The 25078-nt window shown below is 42.9% G+C and overlaps 2 protein-coding genes across 4 annotated transcripts in view; one reads left to right on the top strand and one right to left on the bottom strand.

Annotated features, from left to right (window-relative positions):
• The window catches only part of DHRS12 (dehydrogenase/reductase 12), a 33321-nt gene that overhangs the window by 2445 nt on the left and 5798 nt on the right, over positions 1-25078 (top strand). For both annotated transcript variants that reach the window (XM_054015199.1, XM_054015198.1), the window contains exons 3-9: positions 1813-1895; positions 6052-6144; positions 8598-8679; positions 21088-21149; positions 21925-22029; positions 22824-22914; positions 24091-24228. In XM_054015199.1, the coding sequence (XP_053871174.1) occupies positions 1813-1895; positions 6052-6144; positions 8598-8679; positions 21088-21149; positions 21925-22029; positions 22824-22914; positions 24091-24228 (654 nt within the window). The remainder of the gene's footprint in view (positions 1-1812; positions 1896-6051; positions 6145-8597; positions 8680-21087; positions 21150-21924; positions 22030-22823; positions 22915-24090; positions 24229-25078) is intronic.
• The window catches only part of WDFY2 (WD repeat and FYVE domain containing 2), a 172107-nt gene continuing 148804 nt past the window's right edge, over positions 1776-25078 (bottom strand). For both annotated transcript variants that reach the window (XM_054015182.1, XM_054015196.1), the window contains one exon: positions 1776-1860. In XM_054015182.1, coding sequence (XP_053871157.1) covers positions 1783-1860 — 78 coding nt within the window. In that variant the 3' untranslated portion in view covers positions 1776-1782. The remainder of the gene's footprint in view (positions 1861-25078) is intronic.

The raw sequence follows: 25078 nt of genomic DNA, 5'->3' as shown, positions 1-25078 counted from the left end.
CACAGGGCAACCTGCAAATTTAAAATACATGCTTCAGCCCTGGATGGTGGGGGCTCAGGCTTCAGACTCTGAAAGAGGTACAGTAGTCTGGAAAGGTTGAGAACCACTGAGCTAAACCAATGTTAACCTTTTGGGGATCTTCACAAAGTGTGATAGAAGTTTAACTGGAAAAGTGTTCATCCTTCTGACTATAGGATTCTGCTTTTCAAGACGTTCTAGCTCCCATTTTCAGGGGTAGGATGTTTCATATGAAAAACAACTGTCTTCAGAGGGGCATATTTGAGGGTTGAGCACCTTGTATGGTTCTTTGGCAGATCCTACCATGAATACTGGTCATGAAACAAAAGTAACAAGTGGAGGGGAGCCACGAAATATTATGGGGTGGTAGCTAAAGGTCTCCATCATGGATCAAGACAGTGTTGGCCTAGGCACCGTACAGACAGGGTAAAGTAAGACAGTCTCTGCCTCAAAGAATTTATAGTCTTAAGGTGTGAAGAGACAACAGATAGATAAGACCAACAAAAGGAGGGGAGGACAAGGTAATAGTGAGACAATTGCGTTTGGTACAATAGTCAGCAGTGTCTACACACCAACTACCTTACTTGATTGCATGCAAAAAAATTTCAACTGCTATTCTTGTACTAGCTATCTGGAGTGCAGCATAACAGGCTGCCCCAGGCAAGTCCAAATTGATGTGGTCACAGTGCCAGTATTTCAACACAGGTACAAAATGGACTTCACAATTGAGAGACAAGATGGGTGAGGTAATCTCTTACTGAACCAACTTCTGTGGGTGAAAGAGTCAAGCTTTCAAGCTACAAGAGCTCTGTGTAACTCGAAAACTTCTCACCCACAGAATTTGATCCAATAAAAGATATTACGTCCCCCATCTTGTCTCTCTAATATACTGGGACCAACATGGCTACAACAACACTGCAAACAATTCACAATTTGATACAGTCATATCCCAGCCCATCCCTTTTTGAGCTCGTATGATTCCAGAGATATTGCTCTGGGAACATATGGAAACTTGTATTTAAAAACATCAAATACTATTTTTAGTCTTTCAGAGTAACAGCCGTGTTAGTCTGTATCCGCAAAAAGAAGAATAACAAATTTATTAGAGCATAAACTTTCGTGGACTACAGCCCACTTCTTCGGATGCATATAGAATGGAACATATATTGAGGAGATATATATACACACATACAGAGAGCATAAACAGGTGGGAGTTGTCTTACCAACTCTGAGAGGCCAATTAATTAAGAGAAAAAAAACTTCTGAAGTGATAATCAAGCTAGCCCAGTACAGACAGTTTGATAATAAGTGTGAGAGTACTTACAAGGGGAGATAGAGTCAATGTTTGTAATGGCTCAGCCATTCCCAGTCCTTATTCAAACCGGAGTTGATTGTGTCTAGTTTGCATATCAATTCTAGCTCAGCAGTCTCTCTTTGGAGTCTGTTTTTGAAGTTTTTCTGTTGTAATATAGCCACCCGCAGGTCTGTCACTGAATGACCAGACAGGTTAAAGTGTTCTCCCACTGGTTTTTGAGTATTTTGATTCCTGATGTCAGATTTGTGTCCATTAATTCTTTTGCGTAGAGACTGTCCGGTTTGGCCAATGTACATGGCAGAGGGGCATTGCTGGCACATGAAGGCATATATCACATTGGTAGATGTGCAGGTGAACGAGCCCCTGATGGTATGGCTGATGTGATTAGGTCCTATGATGATGTCACTTGAATTACCTTTCCCCACACCCCTCCACTTCACACCTAATTGTTAACTGTGATTCTTATGGAATTCCACCAGGTGGCACACTTCATCTGGTTTGCCGAAATAAAGAGAGAGCTGAAGAAGCTAAAAGAGAAATAACAACAGAAACTGGTAATCAGGTGAGTTTAGTGTATTGAGGTTTTTGTTAAGCACTTTACCAGCAATAAGACTTAGAAGATTTTAATAAGTAGTTCTCTGCATTATCCCACCCACTTTCATTGTTCGCGGTTTTAGATTGCATATTAGAGGCACCCTCAGAAATCAGCAAAATATTTATCATTCTTTCTGATGGCTGCATTTGATGTTTAAATTCCGCAGCTGATGGTTTTTATTGTTCTCCTGTATTGCTGTGTGTGTGTGTGGGTGTGGAGGCTGGTACATAGGATATTATTCAGGCCAGTGATATTCTTGTACTTTCTCTTTTTAATATGTAACTCCCTACAGTTTGCTATATGGCTGAGGCTTTTTACAGTGAATGTGTATAAAGCACATGCACATTGCTGCAGTAGACGTTCAGACCATTACCTTCCCAACCCCCCACAAAGTTGATCCTAGTCTCTTCTCATGCATTTGCAGATTTTTTCCATCTCCTGTACCTATGGTGTTCCACCGCTGCCTCCCCCCCCTTTCCCTGACCGTTCTTCTTCACACCAGTTTGTATCATTGTTCAACTCACCCTTGTGACTGCTCTTAATGTTGCACCACCAATTGTTCAGCAGTGGCCCCTCTTCAGTGGTGCCATCAGCATCTTCCTATCTTTTGCTGAGAGCTCCATTCGTGTTAGAAAGTGATGTGGCTCTTGACCAGAGTGTTTCAGATCCACTAAGAGTCCTTAATTTAGATTAGAATCAAACATCTGACTTTCTATTTCTAACTATTTCGTACTGCTTGGGTTCCTGCTCTTTGGTCTCAGCTCCCCTGCTGTGAGAGAAACTGGAACTTTCCTAGTCCTCAGACTTTTGAGACACAAGCAGGTCAGCCCCATGTTGTGCCCCCTTTACAATGTTACATTCCAGTTGCTGACTAGAAGAAAAGCAGATTACTCCCAAATAAATGGCCAAAAAGCATTTATTTAAGATAGGGTACCCTACTGGTTACACTGGTCTACAATTTTTGAGAAGTCATCTGCTTCAGAGATAAAATGTGCTATTTATTATGTATTTTGATGTGCTGAATTCAAATATGACAATTAAAACAATTGATTGGCTACTGTTTCTAAGATATTTAAGTTTTTACATTTTATGTCTATGTATATTGTGTAGATAATAGAGTTTTAATCATAAATTGTAAACCTAGGTCTTTTCATGTGTTTATGGTTGCTTTACATGATATTTCACCTGTCCTGTTTATGTAACACTTTAAAAATCAGCAAAAGGGTTATATAAATAAAATTTATTATGAAACAAAAGGCAAAAAACTATTATGTACATAGTTTAGTCTTATTCAGTGTCTACTCAGCGCTTCTTGGCTTGTCTCTTGTATTCATTAAATGGAGCATCTCTTGTCACTGTCCAGCAATAAGTCTGCAAGCATTGATGGGCTCCATTTGCCCTGATAGCGTTTCTCCATTGTGGCAATGTCCTGGTGAAATCGCTCGCCGTGCTCGTCGCTCACTGCTCCGCAGTTCGGTGGAAAAAATCTAGATGAGAGTGCAAAAAATGTATCTTTAGTGACATGTTGCAACCAAGGCTTTTGTATGCCTTGAGGAGGTTTTCCACCAACAACCTGTAGTTGTCTGCCTTGTTGTTTCCGAGAAAATATATTGCCACTAACTGGAAGGCTTTCCATGCCATCTTTTCCTTGCTACGCAATGCATGGTCAAATGCATCATCTGGAAGAAGTTCACGACTCTGAGGACCAACAAAGACACCTTCCTTTATCTTAGCTTCACTTAACCTTGGAAATTTTCCGCGGAGGTACTTGAAAGCTGCTTGTGTTTTGTCAATGGCCTTGACAAAGTTCTTCATCAGACCCAGCTTGATGTGTAAGGGTGGTAACAAAACCTTCCTTGATTCAACAAGTGGTGGATGCTGAACACTTTTCCTCCCAGGCTCCAATGACTGTCGGAGTGGCCAATCTTTCTTGATGTAGTGGGAATCTCTTGCACGACTATCCCATTCGCAGAGAAAACAGCAGTACTTTGTGTATCCAGTCTGCAGACCAAGCAAGAGAGCAACAACCTTCAAATCGCCACAAAGCTGCCACTGATGTTGGTCATAGTTTATGCACCTCAAAAGTTGTTTCATGTTGTCATAGGTTTCCTTCATATGGACTGCATGACCAACTGGAATTGATGGCAAAACATTGCCATTATGCAGTAAAACAGCTTTAAGACTCGTCTTCGATGAATCAATGAACAGTCTCCACTCATCTGGATCGTGACCGATGTTGAGGGCTGCCATCACACCATCGATGTTGTTGCAGGCTACAAGATCACCTTCCATGAATAAATGTCTATTAGGGATGGTCTAGGCAGTATTTGGTCCTGCCATGCGGGCAGGGGACTGGACTCTATGACCTCTCGAGGTCCCTTCCAGTCCTAGAATCTATGAATAAGAAGAATGGGACAAGATCCTTTTGACGGTCACGGAACATGGAAACCCTAACATCACCTGCCAGGAGATTCCACTGCTGTAGTCTGGAGCCCAACAGCTCTGCCTTACTCTTGGGTAGTTCCAAATCCCTGACAAGGTCATTCAGTTCACCTTGTGTTATGAAGTGTGGTTCAGAGGAGGAGGATGGGAGAAAATGTGGGTCCTGTGACATTGATGGTTCAGGACCAGAAGTTTCATCCTCTTCCTCTTCCTCGTCTGACTCAAGTGAGAATGATTCTGGTGCATCAGGAACTGGCAGTCCTTCTCCGTGGGGTACTGGGCGTATAGCTGATGGAATGTTTGGATAATGCACAGTCCACGTTTTCTTCTTTGACACACCTTTCCCAACTGGAGGCACCATGCAGAAGTAACAATTGCTGGTATGATCTGTTGGCTCTCTCCAAATCATTGGCACTGTAAAAGGTATAGATTTCCTTTTCCTGTTCAACCACTGGAAAAGATTTGTTGCACAAGTGTTTCAGCATATGTGTGGGGCCCACCTCTTGTCCTGATCTCCAATTTTGCAGCCAAAATAGAGGTGATAGGCTTTCTTAACCATAGTGGTTATACTGCGCTTTTGTGATGCAAAAGTCACTTCACCACAAACATAGCAGAAGTTATCTGCACTGTTCACACAAGTACGAGGCATCTCTGCTCACTTTGGCTAAACAGAAATGTGTCCCTTTGCAAAATCAAACACTGACAAATAAGAGAGCACGACACTGTATGATTTCTAGAGCTGATATAGGGCAATTTGTTCAGCAGAGTGATGTAAGCTTTGTTATGATTGCATCATCCATGACTTCTAGGAATAACATGATGCAATTCATATCCTGTATGACACAATACCAGCTTCAGATTACATCATTCATTGTTTTGCCTAAAAAGCAAGTACTGTCCAAACCCAGTCATAGATTTATTCATAGATCCAGTCAAAGACGTATTTTAGTCATTTCTGGTTTAAATTGAGATCCCTTCCCTTTATAACTCACTTATCCTCCGCCATTCCCAAGTCAAGGGTTGTATATACTGACCCAATAGCATATCTTGAAAACTAGAGCCAATCAACAATTTTAAGCATCATTTTTGTTCTCAGTGACCCAGAATTAGTAAAGTTTGATGACCTTTATTTCAGAAGCATTTTGGCTGTAAAGCAGTGTTACAGTAGGAAAAGGCCATGAGAAAATATGTAGTTTCTGAAACTGTTACTATCTTTCCAAACTCTGAGAAGACGGTGGGTGAGTAGTAATCCAATCAAATGATATTTTCAGAGAAGCATAACTACAGGTGAGTAATGCTCTTCTGTAAAGATACCTAATGATTACTTTTCTATTTTTGGAGACTACAAATCCATAAATTCTCCTCTCATGGAAGAACAAAGCAACCATACAAGGCAGTTTCATGTTATATTTGGGGAGAAACCTGGGGGCACATGAAGGGAAAACTTTTGATGAAAGTAAAGTCTCTCTATATCACCACACCCTAACTTCTGAAATATTTTCTCCTTAGCATATCAAAAGTAATGTGTTTTAAATTTACTTAGATTAGTTAATATGTAAATTCCTTGCCAATACTATGTTTAAATTTGTGTTTCACATAACATAATGGAGTTTCATTTATGCATGTTGGAGGAAACTGACTTTTCCATATTGATTGTAATGTAATTCCATTTTTGTTTTAGAATATCTTTTTGCACATTCTGGATATGTCTAATCCCAAGGGAATTTGGGAGTTTGCTGAAAAATTCAAGGTTGAACATAAATTAAATGTCTTGGTAAGTTTGCAAGTTTAAATTGTACCTCTTTTGGAGTTTCTCATCTGTACCTCTCCATTCAATAGTCTAACCTCTCTAATTCTGCAGGCTTAATTTGGGTATAATCCTGCTGCAAAAATAATCCACCTAGTCCACTTCTCTGATCTTGTCCAGCCCCTTTTCATATACATAACTTTGATACAGAACACAAGAGAAATCTATCAAAGCTCCTTGTTGCAGCCTTCAAGGCCCTGCACAGCTTTGCTTCCGCATGCCTCTTTGCTCTCATTTCCTCTTGCTTCCTCTTTCACTCCACGGAAACAGCCTGGCGAATTCCCTTATTATTCTACTCCCATTCTCCTGTCTGATTGGTTGGCCCAGAGGAGACCAAAGGCAGAGATGTCTAAAGCCCTAGTTTTGCACCAACGTCCATATAGATGGATCCCGGCATAGAGCCCTTTTGACTTCAGTAGAACTTTGCATGGGTGCATAGGTCTATCCAAATGGATGCAGTTGCAGGATCAGGGCCTAAGTTAGTGCAATTTACCTGGAAGGTGGTGTGTGTTTGTGTGGAAGGCGAGGGCAGAGTATAGAGGTAAGTGGGTAGTGCCTCTAACTTGACACCTTTTCATGCTCTGTTGTTAGCGCTTTCTCTTGCTCCTCCTTATCCTTACTTCTGAGTTTGGCCCAAAGAGAAGGAGGATGTAAGCAATAAGGGGTGGCATGGAAGAAAGCAAAAAGATTAAAGAGTAAGACACACAGACGCATTAAGATGTGTACATGTCTGCTGCGGCTAGGTCTATACTACCCGCCTGAATTCGGCAGGTAGAAATCGACCTCTCGGGGACGCGACAATCGATCCCCAAATCGGCGCTCTAACTCCACCAGCGGAGGTGGTAGTAAGCGCCGCCGACAGAAAGCCGCAGAAGTCGATTTTGCCGCCGTCCTCACAACGGGGTAAGTCGGCTGCGATACGTCGAATTCAGCTACGCTATTCACGTAGCTGAATTTGCGTATCTTAAATCGACTTCCCGCTGTAGTGTAGATGTAGCCTGAGTGACTATGATATCTTGTCATCCTTGTCCTTCCCATCCATTTCTGGTCATGTTTATATCTTGACTTTAGTAAAGCTTTTGATACTATCTCATATGACCTTCTCATAAACACACTAGGGAAATACTACCTAGATGGAGCTACTATAAGGTGGGTGCATAACTGGTTGGAAAACTGTTCCTAGAGTAATTATCAGTGGTTCAGTCATGCTGGAAGACCATTACAAGTGGGGCTCCGCAGGGATCAGTTCTGGGTCCAGTTCTGTTCGCTATCTTCATCAATGATTTAGATAATGGCCTAGAGAGTACACTTATGAAGTTTGTGGACAATACCAAGCTGAGAGGGGATAGGATTATAATTCAAAATGATCTGGACAAACTGGAGAAATGGTCTGAAGTAAATAGGATGAAACTCCATAAGGACAAATGCAAAGTACTCCACTTAGGAAGGAATAATCAGTTGCACACATACAAAATGGGATTCATTACTAGTGTCTTCTGGAATACAGCCCTTGGGATGGGGCTGTGTCTTACTGTTCAAGCACCTGGAACAATTGCTGGTGCTAATAGAGTGTGACAATCACAAATGGAGTATTTGGGAAGGGCAGGTTGGGGGCAGGGTCGGGTCTGGCTTTTTTGCCACCCCAGGCAAAAAAGCCTCCCGCCGCCCCCGACCCCGGAGCGCGGCAGGGAAGGGCGGCGAGCCTGGCCGCGGTCCCCGCTCTCCCTGGCCGGCCGGAGCGCTGCCCCCCCTTGAGGTGCCGCCCCCAAGCACATGGTTGGAGGGCTGGTGCCTGGAGCCGGCCCTGGTTGGGGGAGTAGCAGGAAATGAGCAGAGAAGTAGGTAGGAGCTGTTTTCTCTGGGATCTTGGTGGGGAGGATGAGAAGCTTGAACTCAAGACAGAAGGTGAGAAGCCAGTACGGGGAGTCACACTGAGAAAACACACATTTTCTGCACACCACTTATTAGTTTTTAACCAAAACATGGTAAAATGTTAATGACTTTTCACTGGTAAGAAAAATCAAACTTAGAATATATAAATGCATAGCTGTGATGATGTGGAGTCATTTGGATCTTTAAGATGAAATTGATAAACTACCATACATGCTTTTTTATTGTAATAGTTATGTTCTGCGAATCACACATTATTTCATAGCTTTTGGCCCTTTGGCACACAAACTAGTAAGGCACCATGATGTCTGATGGCACTTTATAATCTTGTTTGTTCAGTTAATTTTATCAGCCTGATTTCAATGAAATGTATTACACTTCCTTGTGAAGATGGTTTTCACACAGCAGCTTCACTGTAAGTGGCGGATTATGATAGCTGGAGTTGCAGTTTGCACACCCCGGTGCATTGAAACAAGTGTATGATTGTGTGTATGTGGCTTTTTTTTTTAATACTGAGCTGTGTATTGCAGATCAACAATGCAGGCTGCATGGTAAACAAGAGAGAACTAACAGAGGATGGACTTGAAAAGAATTTTGCTACAAATACCTTGGGTGAGTACAGCAGTCTTTAGATAAGAGTCTAGGGTACTCCCGTGAATCTTTTTTGTTTGTTTGTTTTGTTTATAGAAAGGTATAGTCTCATGTAGTTTTGCAGGATATGTTTTCTTCTTGCATTGAGAGAGTAGGAGGATTAGACTTGTATTGCAAAAAATGTATAACTTGTACAGAAGGTTTGTACTTCTCAGGTTTCTCCCATATGCAAGCTATTCTCATATTGACCCCATTGTTTGTTCGTTGCTCTGAGAATAGCATGTAGCAATTAAAGCTAGTTAAACCATTTTGAAATTTCAGTGGAAAATTTTCCAATTGGCTCTGCTAATGATACTCTGTGTAGTGCCTTTTTTGCAGGATCTGCAAGATGCTCTAACAACTGTCTTGGGGTTCAGATGGTTCTTACAACATTCAAGTGTGGTTTTTTTATTATAAAGATGACACATTGGTATTGTGGTAGCACCAAAAAGCTCCAGTTGACATCCAGGCCTCAATGATACAGAGCGGTACAAAAAATCCACACACATAAAAATAGGTAAAGGTTGGAGAGAAGGGATGCAATACACAGGCAGAGGGACGGGGTAATGCTTGGCAAAGGCCATGAGAGTCATGTGGTGTTTAATACATTAGGGCGAACTGGTGGGGGGGAACGTAGGAGGGCGGACAAAGAGTGGGGCAAGTGGAAGACGGGGGGCACTGAGGATGAGGGGCAGAAGAAGTCTGAGCAAGCCGGCAATCATCAGAGGGAAATGTCCAGATTTTAAACGAAGAAAGTAGTCATCACTGACATTCAGAGGGCTGCAAAAATCACTCCTGCAAAAGGAAGCATTGGATAGTAAGTGCTTTAGTGGCAGCTGGCAGGGACCATATTTTTTATTCTGTTTGTACAGAACCTAGCACTACAGGATCCTGGTCCCTGATTAGGGCTCCTAGATACTGCAGTCATACAAATAATGAATAATAAGCATCCCTGGTGGTTGACTCTGCCAGGAGTTCTGTGTCCCACCCTCCAAACCCCCATTGGTAGGGAATGGAGTTGGGTGACTTCTGGGCCAACCAGATAAGGTCACCTGCTCGGTTCTGGATCTAAGGGGTTGGAGGAAGCGCGCCCTGGCTGGGACTTACTGTTAGCACTGTTGCTGCTCTGTTTCTCTGGCTCCTGCTTACGTTTTTGAAAATCAACATTTGGGCAGCAATGTCTCATACTTGACTGGCATGTCAATGAGATTTTCGGTTTTGTAAGTCTGATTACATTCATTTGGTTCCAATTTTTCAAAAATATTGGAGCTGATGGAGGGAATGCATTTTTCTTCAGCTACACTTTCCATACTGTTTGCTCAAAACTCAAAGCAGATTGTTATTTCTGCTTCAGATTTGCCCTGGATCTACTCTATAATAAAGAATAAAAGCACCTCTGACCTTCCTGAAGAAATTGTCTTTCAGTTAAACTAGTTTAAACCCCTTGCACTTTTTCAAACAGTTCAGTAATTTACTAGGATGTAGTGGCTCCAGGTACAAGCACACTGAAGCAAACACAGCTGTTTGAATGTGAAGTTACTTTTCATTTTTTTAAACTGCAAACTAATTGCCATAAAACACATTAGTGCATCAGTTAGTATAGATTTGTATCACACACAAGTAGAGTAAACTGCAAACTATAAGTCAACCATACAGCATAGATTCTAGTTAACATTTAGGGCTGGTCTACACTTGGGGGTTGGGGGGTGGGGATCGATCCAAGATACGCAACTTCAGCTATGTGAATAGCGTAGCTGAAGTCGAAGTATCTTGGAACGAATTACCTGGGGTCCAGACGACGCGGGATCGATGGCTGCGGCTCCCCTGTCGACTGCGCTACGGCCGCTCGCTCTAGTGGAGTTCCGGAGTCGACGGTGAGCGCGTTCGGGGATCGATATATCTCATCTTAACGAGATGCGATATATCGATCCTGGATACATCGATTACTACCTGCCGATACGGCAGGTAGTGAAGACGTACCCTTACAGTGCAGAATACAACTGTATATATGTCCAAGAGGCTGTGAATTATGGTGTCTGAGGGAACTGTAACTCTGAATTGCCTGTATTTTTGTGGAAATTGGAACCATGCATCCATTCTTTTAGGAATTAGTAGTATTTAAAATCTTGCCTTACTTGCAAGGCATCTCATCTATCTTCCCTTAGTGACCTGCTTCTGCCTTATCTCATCTGTCCCTCTTAGGTCAGGTCTAATGAAGCGGTCTACTGGTAATACCTGTGTAATTGTGCAAGACTTTGGGACATGACAGGATTTAAACACTTTGCAACATTTTAGAGCCGAGTCAGTGTGCCAGATCTGATATCTAGATAACATGTACATCGGTTGTGGCATTGTCTGCCTTGGGGTCTAAAACATTGTGAAGTCTTTAAATCCAGGTTAGAGACATTTCCCCTTCTCTTTTTTTTTTTAGTCCTGGATGTATTGCATAAAGGATACTAAATTTTTTTTTATTTCTAATTGAAAACAGGGCTTTTAAGGGCATGCATATTTATTTATATTTATATATACAGTATATATAAAAAAATAAAAATATTGGCTATGGTAGAAAGAAAAGGTTCTGCACTATAGTCCTTTTCTCTCTCCTTTCCTCATCAGAAGATTTTTTTTCTTCTCACCAAGTTGTTTTTAAGAAGTAAGACTTTAATTCTAATTCAGTTCATGTGCTATACTTTGTTAGAAAATGTTAAGGCACAGCAGGTGTGTGAAGCAAAAGAATTACTATTCCTTAGTAAAGAGCTCTGAGTCACTGAAAGTGATCCTGAGGAGAATAGAGAAGTCCCCAAATTGTATTATCTACAGTTTTTGTGCAGTGGTAGTCCAAGTAAGAACTTTCTAGTGTTTAATAAAAAAAAAGATAGAAAAGCAAACTGTTTTATGCTGGATACTGGGATGTTTGAAGTCTGTCTTTGCAGTGTAGTATCATGCCTGTCTATTACATAATCCAGCTTGTGATTGGCTTGTCAGACTTTTCCGGATTTGTATTGTTAATGTTAAACCTTTTCTGTTGAGGAAAATAGGGTAGTCCTGTAGCTCTTTATTTCTATAAATGTTCATGGCAGTTTCGTGAACAAACACGACGTGATCCTTGCTGCAAAGACCTTTTGACCGAGGGGCCTGAATTCACATTTCATTGTGACTGTTCCGAAGTAAGGACTGATCATGTGAATACGAGTTTCTAGAATTGGCCCTACTTTTATACATGAGTGAAAGCTGGCAGGGCAAAGGGAAATAGGGTGTGTCAGTGGGCAGAGTGCACACATGCACACAATTGGGTTTTGTGTCTTGATGGCTTCTTTAAAAACAAAGTTTCTAAGCTAAAATCGTTGATTGTAAGCTTGTGGGCAGGGACCATGTCTTCCTCTATGTTCATCTAGTACGGTGGAACTGTGGGCACTATCACAGTAGAAGTAAATACTGTGTGGTTCATTGTAGTTGTATAGCTGTTATTGCTCTTAATACCTCGCCCCTTGTTACCAGCTAGACCACAAAGAGTTAGTGCTGTGTTTTCTGGAACTTAATTGAAGTAGAAGAATTGGAGAATGATCAATCTGTAGTGACTGCTGTGCAGCTATGTAGAATTAATACTGTAGTATAGAAACAGCAATTAACAAGTCACGTTGATTTGCTGAGATTGTATAGATGGTAGGGGGCAGTTCAAAATGGTTTCTTGTGTAGCAGCATATGTACATGGAGAACTCTTGTTGCTTTTGTCCTTTGTCTCAGATGTGGTTGAGCTTAAATCTCATTCTAGAGGTTGGTGTGGCTATTTTGTCAAGGAGCTGCTGCAGTGATTTCTTCAGATGTGACATCTAGGCTTTCTAGTCAGCATTTGCCTTTTTGAAGCCAGCCACTGCAAGATGATTATACCAGCTGACAGTGTTCAATCCATCTGTATAAAAGCTGTCAGTGGAGGCAGATGGATAGAGGACTCAGTACTGTTTGCTTGTGGGTGCATTAAAGATAATCTTTCACAGTTGAAACCAGGCCTGTAAAGTACTGGAACAAGAGAAGTTCTTTCTTCATTTTTACATGTCACATCTTTTCACTCCAATATCAGAAAATAGTACATCTATTCATTTTTATTGGTACTTACTGGCAGAGGGAGCACTAAAACACACTGGGAGATGATCGTAGAATACAGTATGTCTCCATTCCTCACTCCAACTGAACCTAAACCCTCTTGCTTCACGACCTTTTTTTCTTTTTAATTTAATCCTAGAATATCAGGGTTGAAAGGGACCTCAGGAGGTCATCTAGTCCAACCCCCTGCTCAAAGCAGGACCAATCCCCAGACAGATTTTTACTCCAGTTCCCTAAATGGCCCCATCAAGGATTGAACTCACAACCCTGGGTTTAGCAGGCCAATGCTCAAACCACTGAGCTATCCCACATAGACAATCTTACTAGTTCAAGCCACATCCTTTTCCCAGTGTTCAGCCAAAATAATGGGCATGGGGAAGGATCTTCCTCTCAGGCCCTAGAATGCAGCACAGCTCTTCAACGGTAACTACTTTAGCCTCCGTCGCAGTTTGCAAACCCCTTTTTCCCCAGTATGAGTCTGGCTAGTGAATCATGGGAGTCAGTGCTGCCTAGTGGTTAGGGCGCTAGACTATTTGGACTCAGGAGATCCCAGATGTGACATTGGGCAAGTCACTTCCTCTCTTTGTGCCTCCATTTCCACATTGGTAAAATGGAAATACTTGCCTGCTTTTTTAAAGTGCTTTGAGATCTACAGATGAAGTCTTGTATTAGTGTTGTTAATAATCCAGATACCTGCAAATCCACTGGCTGTATTACCTCCCTACATATCAGGGCAGAGAGAGCCCTTACTAAGCACAGCTTTGTGATATAAAGGAAGTGGCGACCGGTGTCTTGTCTTTCGCACACGTTCCACGTTGTCTTTTCACTCCACTTTCTTGTGCTGGGCTGTCAGATTGGGCCCTTAAAGAACAGTGTACTAAAATCTGGAATTCTGATTTCCTGCTTGAGAAAGCTGGCCTGTGGCTGTCTCCTCATAGGGGACTGTATAAACAAGAGGCTTCAAAGATAAACAGTTCAAGGAAAATCTTCAGTATACTTAATTTAAAAATACTTGGCTGTGGCAAAAGCAAGCCCATTTATTTTTTAACAATGAATTTACCAGATGAATGACCCATTGAAACCTGTATAAGCAAACAAGATTATTTTTGTTCCCACTTTTTTTCCACAGTTGAAATAACACTGTTGCCGATATGCTGCAAAGCATGGGCAAATAGGAAAAACTCCACTGAGTGTGGTGTTGGCTACCTGCCATTGTCTGAATGTTTGAGGATTAAAAACTTCACCAACAACTTTACTCTAATTGCCAAGTAGAACATCAAAAGAAAACTATTCCAGCATGCTCCCAGGACATTTTGGTCTGCAACGATTGCATCATCAATTAATTTAATGTTATAAACAGGCCGCAGGTTTACACTTTTCCTCTTGCAGAAGCCCTAATTTACTTTATAAATAGGGTTACCATATTTTGTGCCTCCGAATGGAGGACACTCCACAGGACCCCGGCCCCGCCCACAGCCACGCCCCTGCCCCCGCCCCAACTCCGCCCCCTCCCCAAAGTCTCCGCCCCCTCCCCTGCTTCCCGCGAACATTTAATTCGCGGGAAGCCTGAAGCAGGTAAGGGGGGGTGTGGGGGGAGGAGGCGCGACCCAGGCTGGGTCGGCTCGGGCCCTGGGGTGCCGGCCCCGGCCGACCACCCCCGGCCCGCCCAGCACTGCCGGCCCCCGGCGGCCCGGCGCACCCCCCGGCAGCCCGGCTCCGGCCCGGCTCGGCCTCCCGGCCCCGCGCACCCCCCGGATCCCGGCCCCGCGGCCCAGCGCACCCCCCGGCCCAGCGCACCCCGCGACCCCGGACCGGCTCCTGGCCCCCGGCGGCCCGTCTCCCAGCGCACCCCCCGGCGGCCCGGCTCCCAGCCCCGCGGCCCTGGCCCAGCTCCCAGCGCACCCCCCGGCGGCCCTGGCCCGGCTCCCAGCGCACCCCCCGGCGGCCCGGCTCCCCGCCCCGCGGCCCGGCGCACCCCCCCGCGGCCCGGCTCCCGGCCCCGCGGGCCCGGCCCGGCTCCCGGCCCCGCGGGCCCGGCCCAGCGCACCCCCCGGCGGCCCAGCGCACCCCCCGGCGGCCCCACAGCCCAGCGCACCCCCCGGCGGCCCGGCTCCCAGCCCCGCGGGCCCGGCCCCGCACCCAGCCCGGCCCGGCACCGCGCGCCCGGCCCGGCACCGCGCGCCCGGCCCCGCACCGGCCCCGGCCAAAGAGGCCCCGCCGAGCCCTCCCTCCCTCCCGATTTTCCCGGACATGCCCGGCTTTTGGGGATTTCCCCCCGGACGGGGATTTGAGCCCCCAAAAGCCGGACATGTCCGGGAAAATCCGGACGTATGGTAACCCTATTATAAATCCATTTTGAAACCTAAGATTTTTGGGTCATTCTATACAAATGCAGAACAGCAGGTAGGAAAGAATATTCTCATGTACAGTGTTGCATATTCTATTCTGGTGATCTTCAAGTTTTTAAGTATGTAAAAACTGGTTGTTTTAACCAGTAGCATATTAAAATGTTGACTTGAAGGCATTCTTGAAATCTGCTTTCAGGACATTGGCACTTGGGCTGATGCACATTTTGTTTAGATCCTCAGTCTAGCTCAGGATATATTTTTGTAGCCTTGTGTAGAAAGAATTAGTGTCCTAATACAACATAGTCGTCTAAGACACTGCTTGGGAGTAGTTTTCCCACTATTGTATTGCTGTAGAACTAGTGCGATCTGCAGTGACTGAAAATTTCTGCAAGAATTTACAAACTGCATTTCAGCAATACTGTTGTTTCATCAGAGTGCCTTCAGCTTCTATTTCACAACAGATGAATTGAAAAATAATTTGATTTAAAAATTAAAATTGAGATTTTTAAACCAACAAAATCTAGGCTATTGATATTTCTTGATTCCATAAGAAATCATAATTTTAGAACTCTAACATTGAGGGTCTCACAATGTGATCACGAAACACTGAGCATTGTGACATACAGTTTTACTGCTGTGTGTTTAACTGTGTGGAATTACCAAAATGGGAGAGATGGTAATTAGGGCATGATGTCAAATTACATAAAACGATGAGAGGATCTCTGAGTAATTGGGGCAATTATGGAACATACCACTAGGGAATGTGTGGTCATATTTTTTGTTTAAAATAATGTGTATGTGTTTTTTAAAAAAAGTAAAATATAGTGTTCTTACTGACATACCAACTACTCTGGAATGGCAGTGTGTAACTCACTGAACTTTAACCTATATTATCTAGCTTCTCATGTGAGCTACTGCTATGGTTTCCAAACAATGAGCTGTGCTCATTGGTCTACTTATTGAAAAGGATGTAGCAGGACTATATTATGCACCATTGATTACTGTGTGAGCTCAGTTTACAGAAATAAAACTAGTGGATTTTTCCCAAAGAAATATCCAGACCCCTATGTTTCTTTTGAAAAAGAAATCTGTGTCAATGGGTTGACAACTCCATTTTAACTCCAGAAGGCATGACCAGCTACTGCTGTGACAAACCTCATTTTGTGGGACAGTGCTGTGGCTGGCTTTTCTTTAGACCGCTTCCACTTCATCAGAGTCCAGTTTGATGTAGGATTTTTCTCACCCTGTCTGAAGATGACTGGCCTAGCATTTGCTAACAGTCTTCACGCTCTGTCACTTACTACCTAATAAGAGCCTGAAGAGATCTTAATAGACTCTGGCCTCTCTTCTGGCACTATGATTAAAAAATAAATACTTCTCCCTTTTGGACAGAAGTATGTAACCTGTTTCTAATGCAATTCATTTCTCCTTACTGCCTTCCTTGAAACTATAGTTTCTTGAGTTAGATGTGGATACACATTCCAAAATACTCCCACAGAATTAAGAGCTCTAGCTCTTTTTAAAAGAATCCTCTTTTGTCACTGAATCACTGCCTTCCTTCTGAATGAATAAAAAGAGCAAGGGACATAATGTGGATAACCACCTGGTGGATCTCTTCTACTTTATATAGGACCTCCTCTAAGATAGGGCATTAGATATGCAGTATTCAGTGGTAGTAATTTCACATTACACTTTCTGTTCACCATCTACATTTCACTTAAAAACCTATGTTTTGTGCTTTTTCTTAATCATTTTTGGTTTGTTCAGTATTTCTACTCATTTCTCTAATGGATATGATTCAGTCCTATAGTTCTTGGTGTTTATACTTTATGTATTTACCAAGTTCAGTTTGGTTTTGTGTATATTTCCCCTGTGCCTGTATGCAGAAGTCTGTTGTGAGTTATTTGTATATTTGGGTATTTGCTTTTTTTTAAAGAAAACATAATAGATGAGGGAGTTGCTATTTATTAATTATGAAAGTGCACAATCAACTCAGTTAAGTTTCAGAAATTTCACCTTGCTTTTCCTTAATGGTGGAAATCTTCATCAATCTTTCTAAATTCTATTCCACCAAACTAAAATTCTAGCAGTTATTTCTCTGTGGAGAAAGTAATGTACAAAATATTTGAAGGGGGTGGGGGGGGATGTTTTCCCCACATTTCTTTTCACTACTGTTATGCGATTCATAATACTACAGCTCTATCCCGATATAACACTAATTCAGATATAACGTGGTAAAGCAGCGCTCTGGGGGGGCGGGGCTGTGTGCTCCGGCAGATCAAAGCAAGGTCAATATAATGCGGTTTCATCTATAACGCGGTAAGATTTTTTTGGCTCCCGAGGACCGCGTTCTATCAGGGTAGAGGTGTATTTTGCAAGGCAGCATAACTTTTATTCCCATTTATTCACTCTTCTTCCCCCGCCCCCTCATCACTCAGTGGAAATTCTACATCTGTATTGCTGTCCATATAGGCTGTAGTCTGTCCACAATTGTAAAATATTTGCCCTATAGCATGCGATCGTGTAACAAAACCCTATTTGATTTTAGCTGAATTTTGTAGACTAGCTTGGCCCGTTTGTACATAACTGTCTAACTGTATAAGAATTTTTTATTAAAAGTGTGTGGGTTTAAAATAGTGGAGACTTCAACTAGAAGATGCACCAAATAAACTTTATTCCTTGTTTTAATTATTTGGAGGGGAGTTATTTCTCTTAACTCTAGCTGGCACAGACTGCTTTGTTAATATTATCCACCAGACTTCTATGTTAAAGTGCAGAGTAATTGGTATCCAGATAATTAGGCTTGGGGCACCAGTCATGGGATTACATAGCAATGGCTGAAGATCTGAGTCTTTTGAGGCCTGACCATTCCCATCAGTGTGTTTATGTATCAGCGTCTGCCTAATGACATCTGGAGCAAAAACTTTATTTTCACACCTTATCTCAAAGCAACTGCACAAGGGAACAACAACTCAATTTCTGTTTTTGCGGACTATGATCTCTACCTTTTTTTGTGCTTTGTTTGTTTAATTCTCATATTAAATTCTCCTCTTAAACTGGAGGAAGATAAATTAGGGTTTGAGTGGTTTTATTATTAAAACTTGTGTGATGAGCCAGCCCTTTGTCACAATCAGTCTCTAGCCTTCAGGATTTGTTTCTCTCACAAGGCTAAAAGAACACTTGCTGGACTGAAGGCCTTGAAAGATGAACAACATTCCTCTTTGTCTTTGCACTTCTTCAGAACTTGTAAACAAAAATGTACCATCTGTAAAATCCAAATTAATCCTGGAGACAACTAAGTTAAGTGTTGGCAGGTGTGTTGCACCTCAGGATTTTGGAAATGAAGTCAGTTTATCCAAATTTGAGTCCCTATCAAAATGAAAGTTTAAACCAGGATTGTGGCTTGTATTAGAGCTCTGCTTAACTCCTTGGGAACAACCAATGACAATCAAGATATCTTGCTTTGCTGCTGTTTTTCAGGCTTCCAGCCCCAGCAGGGAGAGACTTAAATTCTCTTTTGTTACTGACATTCTTCCTTACTGACCACAGCTTCTGCTTGTACTTTTTGCTCAAGACAAACTGTGCTAACTCATTCAGTGTGCATTCACTTAGTTTGATTTTTATTTTGTGTGCTCTAATTATTCATGAGGGTCCAAATGAGTATAGGAAAAGTTAGATCTGTTATGGATGGACAAGGGTACCAAGCAGATTGCTCAAGTGGAATGTATCAGAGGGGTAGCTGTGTTAGTCTGGATCTGTAAAAAGCAACAGCGCCCTGTGGCACCGGAATGTAATACTTTAAAATTCTGTAACACGTTGATCAATGTGCTGTATTGCAACGTTTCATCCACAAGTGTTGATCATTCTGATTTGCAAAGAAACATGTTAGTCTATATAAATAGTGAAAAATGTGGCCTCACTAATTTATGTGCAAATTGTTTATTTTCATAGAACTGAAGAACCAGGGTTAGGCCTTGTCTACACAGGCACTTTACAGCGCTGAAACTTTTTTGCTCAGGGATGTGAAACACCCCCCTGAGCGATGCAAGTTTCAGCGCTGTGAAGTGCCGTGTAGACAGTGCACCAGCACTGGGAGTCATGCTCCAAGCACTGGGAGCCACTCCCCTTGTAGGGGTGGTGTCTTTTTTTTTTTATTATTATTATTATTATTATTTTACAGCACTGGAAGTTCTTTCCCAGCACTGGTGCCGCGACTACACAGCTAGGTTAAAGCGCTGCTGTAGCACAGACTCTTCTGCCTGGTCTCCTCCAACTGGTCCCTGTCCCACTCCTGTCTCTTTCCTGCCCTTTGCTCCTTGTCCCAGTGTCCTCATCTCTACAGTCAGTCAGGAGTGGTTCTAGGGCCAGGCGAGCAGGGTGGTCGCCCTGGGTACCAACTTCCAGAGGCCACTGAAATGGTGTGATGCTGGGTTGTTTTCAATATTCATATTTTTGCTTCACTCTGTTTGTCTTTGCTCCACTTTGATTGGCCAGCCACTTTTTCTTTTTTGGCTTACCTGCTTGGCAGGGGATGCCAAAAACGTTACTGCTCTGGCCAGCAAAATGGCTTGGGCTGCTCTTGGTCCCAGTTGCCATGATTTTCATCCATTCCTCTTGCCCAGCTAGTCTGTCTTCCTCCTCCTTTGCCAAAACTCCCAGTCCTGGTTTCCTCTGGCCTAGGTTCCTGGTCCCAATTTAATTCTCTTGCCTTTCCTCTCTCTGCATTGGAATCAGGCAGCTTCCTCTTCACTGTCTGTGTGTCAACCATGTGGAGCGTTGGGAGCACAGGAGAGACAGGCTCACTACTCTCAGTTTAGGTCCCTGTTTCTGACATGGCCTGCAGCAGCCCAGAGCCGCAGGGAAAGACCTGCTCATAGAATCTCAGGGTTGGAAGGGACCTCAGGAGGTCTAGTCCAACCCGCTGCTCAAAGCAGGACCTATCTCCAGACAGATTTTTACCCCAGTTTCCTAAATGTCCCCCTCAAGGATTGAGCACACAACCCTGGGTTTAGCAAGCCAATGCTCAAACCACTGAGCTATCCCTCCCCTGCTCATGTTGCCCACTGGGGATGGAATATTGGAGATTTTAGCTGTGGTCTGGCGTGTCTCGTCTGAGCATTTGCAAGCTGTGATTCCTAACCCTTTCTCTCCCCCCCCCCCGTTCCAATGAAAGCATGTAACTTCTCCAAATTTGGGTAGATTTTCACAGAGATGGCAAAAGGCAAATCCTCAACTCACGGGCCACTCACTGCCAAATTTGAAGTTCCTGCTTTGAAGCATTAGGGCACTAGTGCCTCTCAAATAAAAGCTCCAGAATTTAAACTTGGCAAAACATGTTTTTCCCTACTTTTGTTTTTTTCTTGGAAATATCTGAACCCTCTTCAGGGAGGGAAAAACATTCCAGCTTGAGGCAGGCACTTAAGATTGTAAATTTCAAACAGTTAAAATTTGGCAAACTTATCAGCAACTAAAAGCAGGATTTTATTATGGGAAATGTCAGGCAACCTCAGTAGGCAGTGACACCCCCCCAGCCCCCTCATTGTAAATGAGCAGGCCGTTTTCTGCATAATACTCAATTGCAGTAATTGGAATTTGGGTATTTAAGTTATTTTAGGGGGAGAAAGTAGAAATGTCTGTCTGCCACAGTTGTGAGTTGTCTCTGGCATGTTTTTTCCCTAGTAAACCATTGTCTTTAGAATTATGACTAGACTGTAGCTAGCAGTCTAATATTGTATATAAAATACTTTTAAAAATCTTTGTACTCTGAATACGTCTAATGATGAACACGCAATACATTTTATTAATAATTTGTCAATTCAGAGAAGCACTGAGACTCTTGAGTCTTTATACCAAATGGCCAAGAAATGGAGGGTTTTTACATTAGTCAGTAATGTGGAGGAACTTGTTTTCGGTGAAATGTTTTTGTTTTCCTTTCTTTTAGGTACATACATTCTCACAACTGCTCTACTGCCTTTGCTGGAAAAAGAAGATGATCCTAGAGTTGTGAGTTTATAATGCTCCTTTTTTAAGCTGTTGTTTTTACTACACTCTTTTTGTGTTTTGTGGCAATGTCTCTTTCCTCTTTGATTGTGTACATGTTTGCAGCCCTGCTACTAGTTACCCCTCTGTCATGTGCCTCGCACACTCTTAGACTCTAATAAATAGTAGTCATCCATTCAAAATCTGAATTCTATCTCGCTGTTTTGTACAGGAGCTACAGTGGCCGGTGAAGTAGATAAAATACCTTATTCAGAGATTGCTTCCCTACACCATATCTCCTGCAGCACAGTAAAACACCTATAACAGGAGTGTAGGGTTAAAGTTGCCTTCTAGACGTTGGTGCAAAAGGGGACATTTTATTAGGAAGCATTCAATATTTATACAAAATAATTGAAAAATGTTCTAATGAGCTGCCACCTATATTTTAAGGTTTGCTGTCTTGTAACTTGCCAGGATTAGAAATGCACATCAGGCCTTTTAATGTGCCTGTATCTAAATAAGAAAAATGGATTTATTAGCGATTGCGATAAAAGCATGAGCAGGTCCCTAGTGGGGCAAAGAGCATTTTGAATGAGCATGTGCTCCATTTTTGACCTATCCTTTGTCCGCTCTCCAGGTACGCTTTGTGGTACAAGTGTGATGGTCCTCTTCTACAGGCACAGTGTAAAGAGAGTAGAACAGAAAAATCTTGTATGCAGTGTAACTTCATGAGTGGGCCTTAAGACAATCTTAATGAACGTGGGGGATTGGCTTTTTACATTCACTTAATTTATTACAGATAACTGTCTCTTCAGGAGGGATGTTGGTGCAGAAATTAGATGTATCTGATTTGCAGTCTGAAAACATAACATTTGATGGTACTATGGTCTATGCCCAAAACAAGGTAGGTATGTGGATTTGAAAGTAAACCCTATAACTTGGATCAGACTGACAGTGTGATACAGCTTCCTTTAAAATAGGCTGCAAATCGGATGGCTATTGACATGGGATTGCTCTTTTCACTGCATCTAAACTAGATATAGCGCAGCATGCAACATTCCGTATCAATACAGTTCATTTCCTGCTGAAAGTGAAATGAATGTTGCATATTACAGTAAAGATTACGGAGAAGCTTGAGGAGTGGGTGATTCTTGCACTTTGTGAGAGCAATATGAGCGTTTAGTTTCACCCAACCCCAAACATTTTACAGACGGGGTTGAGCAGAAAATTAGCCTGGATTTGTCTTTTTCTCATTCCATTTCTACCCCTATATTTAGCCTGCAGAAAATGGAGTTGGTGAATGAAAGCTTCCTGAACTTACATTAGCAAAAAGCTTTAACAAACAGGGGTTAATACCTATTGCTGCGTACGTAGGTTGCCTTTACCACTCTACAGTGGTTTCTGACAACATTATCTTGAAGAAGAGCTCTATGTAGCTCAAAAGCTTGTCTTTCACCAACAAAATTTGGTCTGATAAAAGGTATGACCTCGCCCATTTTGTCTCTCTAACATTATCTAATGGATTGCTGCTTTTCCCAGTATGAGTGGTACAGGTATTTTCTATATTGTCTGCAACCTGGTAATTACAGTGCATTATGGGTGTATTGGAAGCATTTGGGATTGGCTACTGGGAGAAGGATAACAGACTAAATGGATCATTGTTCTTTTCCAGTATGGCATTTTTTTGTTGTATCCTAGAGACAGCAAGTAGTCTTGACAGAACAATGGGCTAAAGTGCACAAAAACATCCATTTCTCTGCCATGCATCCTGGCTGGGCAGATACACCAGGTACAGTCTGCTAAAGGCACTTACGCCTTCCAGTCTTAGTCTAAAATTGAATCGTAATATGACATTACTGTAAATTTGTATAACAGGTCCACCGATCTCTTCAGTTTAAATTCCTGGAAAGCGGCTGTTTTAGAACCCTCTGCTGTCCTGTTTTACAGGGAGTCTGAGATCAGATGGAGCTGGAGATGCAGGTCTGCACTCTAGTCTGACCTGCTCCTGCAATTCCCCCCCACCTGACACTCTTGCTTCAGAATCTGGGCCCCCCCGTGATGTCACTCTCCCTTTCTGCTTTGAGCTTGGAAACTACCAGTTCCAACTGTGCACTTCAGTATCTTGTATTACTCACCCACACAACCCCTGTAGTTCAACTTCCCAGTGGACTTCAGCTTATTCTGCCTTGTTAAGGAGATGGATACAGGGTGAAGGATTTCCACCCTAGATCAAAGGACACTGTCTAGTCACCTTCCTTTACTTTTACACTCTGTAGAATGCAATTTCTTAATAGGCTTCAAAATATCCCTTTACAAATCTAGGGGCTGGCCTGCCACATAGAGAGCTCCCCCAACACCCACTGATCATGTGACTCTCCACATTCTCCTGCAGTTTCCTGCTGATTGGAAAATATAGGCTTCATCTTTCCTTGCCCAACGTTTTACTTCACACTTAAGCAGTTTAAATGCAGTGTTCGTAGCTTAGGGAATACTATTTTCCATGTCTGCTTTTTTTTGCCATGTGCTTATAAAATAACTCAAAAGACTACACTGGTTAAAGTCTATCTCATTATTTCTAGCAGTCCATAGTCATAAAATCAATGAAAATAAGAACTAAATCCCCAGATATTTCCACCATTTGTTTTCTCATGTTCTGCATCCAGTCAACTTTGAACAGGATCAAACAGAACTGGGGTGCACCTCTTTTTGATTCTTATTCTCTCAGCCTTTTGACTGTCTCCGTAGACTTTAGTCCAAACAATGAGAAATGTCTGGTTCATCTTTTGGCAACCTAACATCCCAGCACGATAGTAACTCTGCCATCCATGGGACAACAGTGTCTCCTTTCCCTGATTTTAAAAGGTCACTGCTTTTCACACTACCATTACCATTTTAACGTTTAAAAAAAACTCTTTAGCAAAAAAGATTGATTGACTCAACACCCTTTCATTATTCTTCACTGTAGCGGTGAGATCAGCGATGCCAGAATTCTATGAAAAGATGAAGAATAAACTGCGCACAGAGGCTCAGGGAGCCGATACAGTAGTGTGGCTGGCAGTCTCACCTGCAGCAGCTAAGCAAACAAGCGGCCTGTTCTTCCAAGGTAAGGTGGCAGTTTCATAGACTGAACCTGAAGGAGGAGTGCTATTACTGCACTGATTGTACAATTGACTTTACCAAAGGGTCAGAGCGGTTATACGTTGAGGGTTAAAATAGTTCCTGCAATTGTTTATAATGTGTGACTCCAAAGGCCAAGCACAGCGTTGCATAACTAACAGAACTAGTCAAACTGACAGTATTTTGCTGGTCCTGCCCTTTCGACCAGCTGGCATTAATTGGATAAAACATCTGGGTTGAAGTTGGCTCTGCACATGACTAGGCAGAGACGTGGCAAAGCAAAGTGAGCCTGCAGCGATGTCTGATGGACTCTTGCCTTCTGTACAGAGTACAGAGGAGTTGCATTCATTTTGAGGGCACTTGTCTCCCCTCTTTCTCCTGTTCACATTAACAGTGCCCAGGTGCCAGTGTGCACTCGTTCTTTCTGCAGCTCTGTGGTGGGGACTTGCAGTCAGGATTGTTAGTGTGAACAATGCAGACTCGGAGATGAAATCTAAGTGCAGCTGGGTTGGTGAACGAGGGGTCAGGGAGAGAGGAGGGTGGGAAAGGGCTTTGAAAGTTCCCATTCTGCTACTCACACAGTAAGTGCTCAAGTGGGAGTGGTTTTGTGACACCTCTGCTCTCAGGGCAGTGGAGATCTATGATGTGGGAGACAGGCCAGAGGTGGGGCCCCTTTTCATAGAAAGCCCCTCTCCCTCCCCCCCCCCTCCCTTCCTGGGTGTGACGAAGGCCTGCTTTCAACCTGTTCGTTCAGTCTGGGGCATCTGGGAAGTTTGGATCCCTCCTCTCCACAGGTACCAGACCCATTCTTAGTCAAGAGATTTTTACTGTGTGTC

This window comes from Malaclemys terrapin, chromosome 1 (genome assembly GCF_027887155.1).
Source record: "Malaclemys terrapin pileata isolate rMalTer1 chromosome 1, rMalTer1.hap1, whole genome shotgun sequence".
Lineage (NCBI taxonomy): Eukaryota > Metazoa > Chordata > Testudines > Emydidae > Malaclemys > Malaclemys terrapin.
Note: the sequence above shows the minus strand (reverse complement) of the source record. Positions and strands in the feature narration are given on the sequence as shown.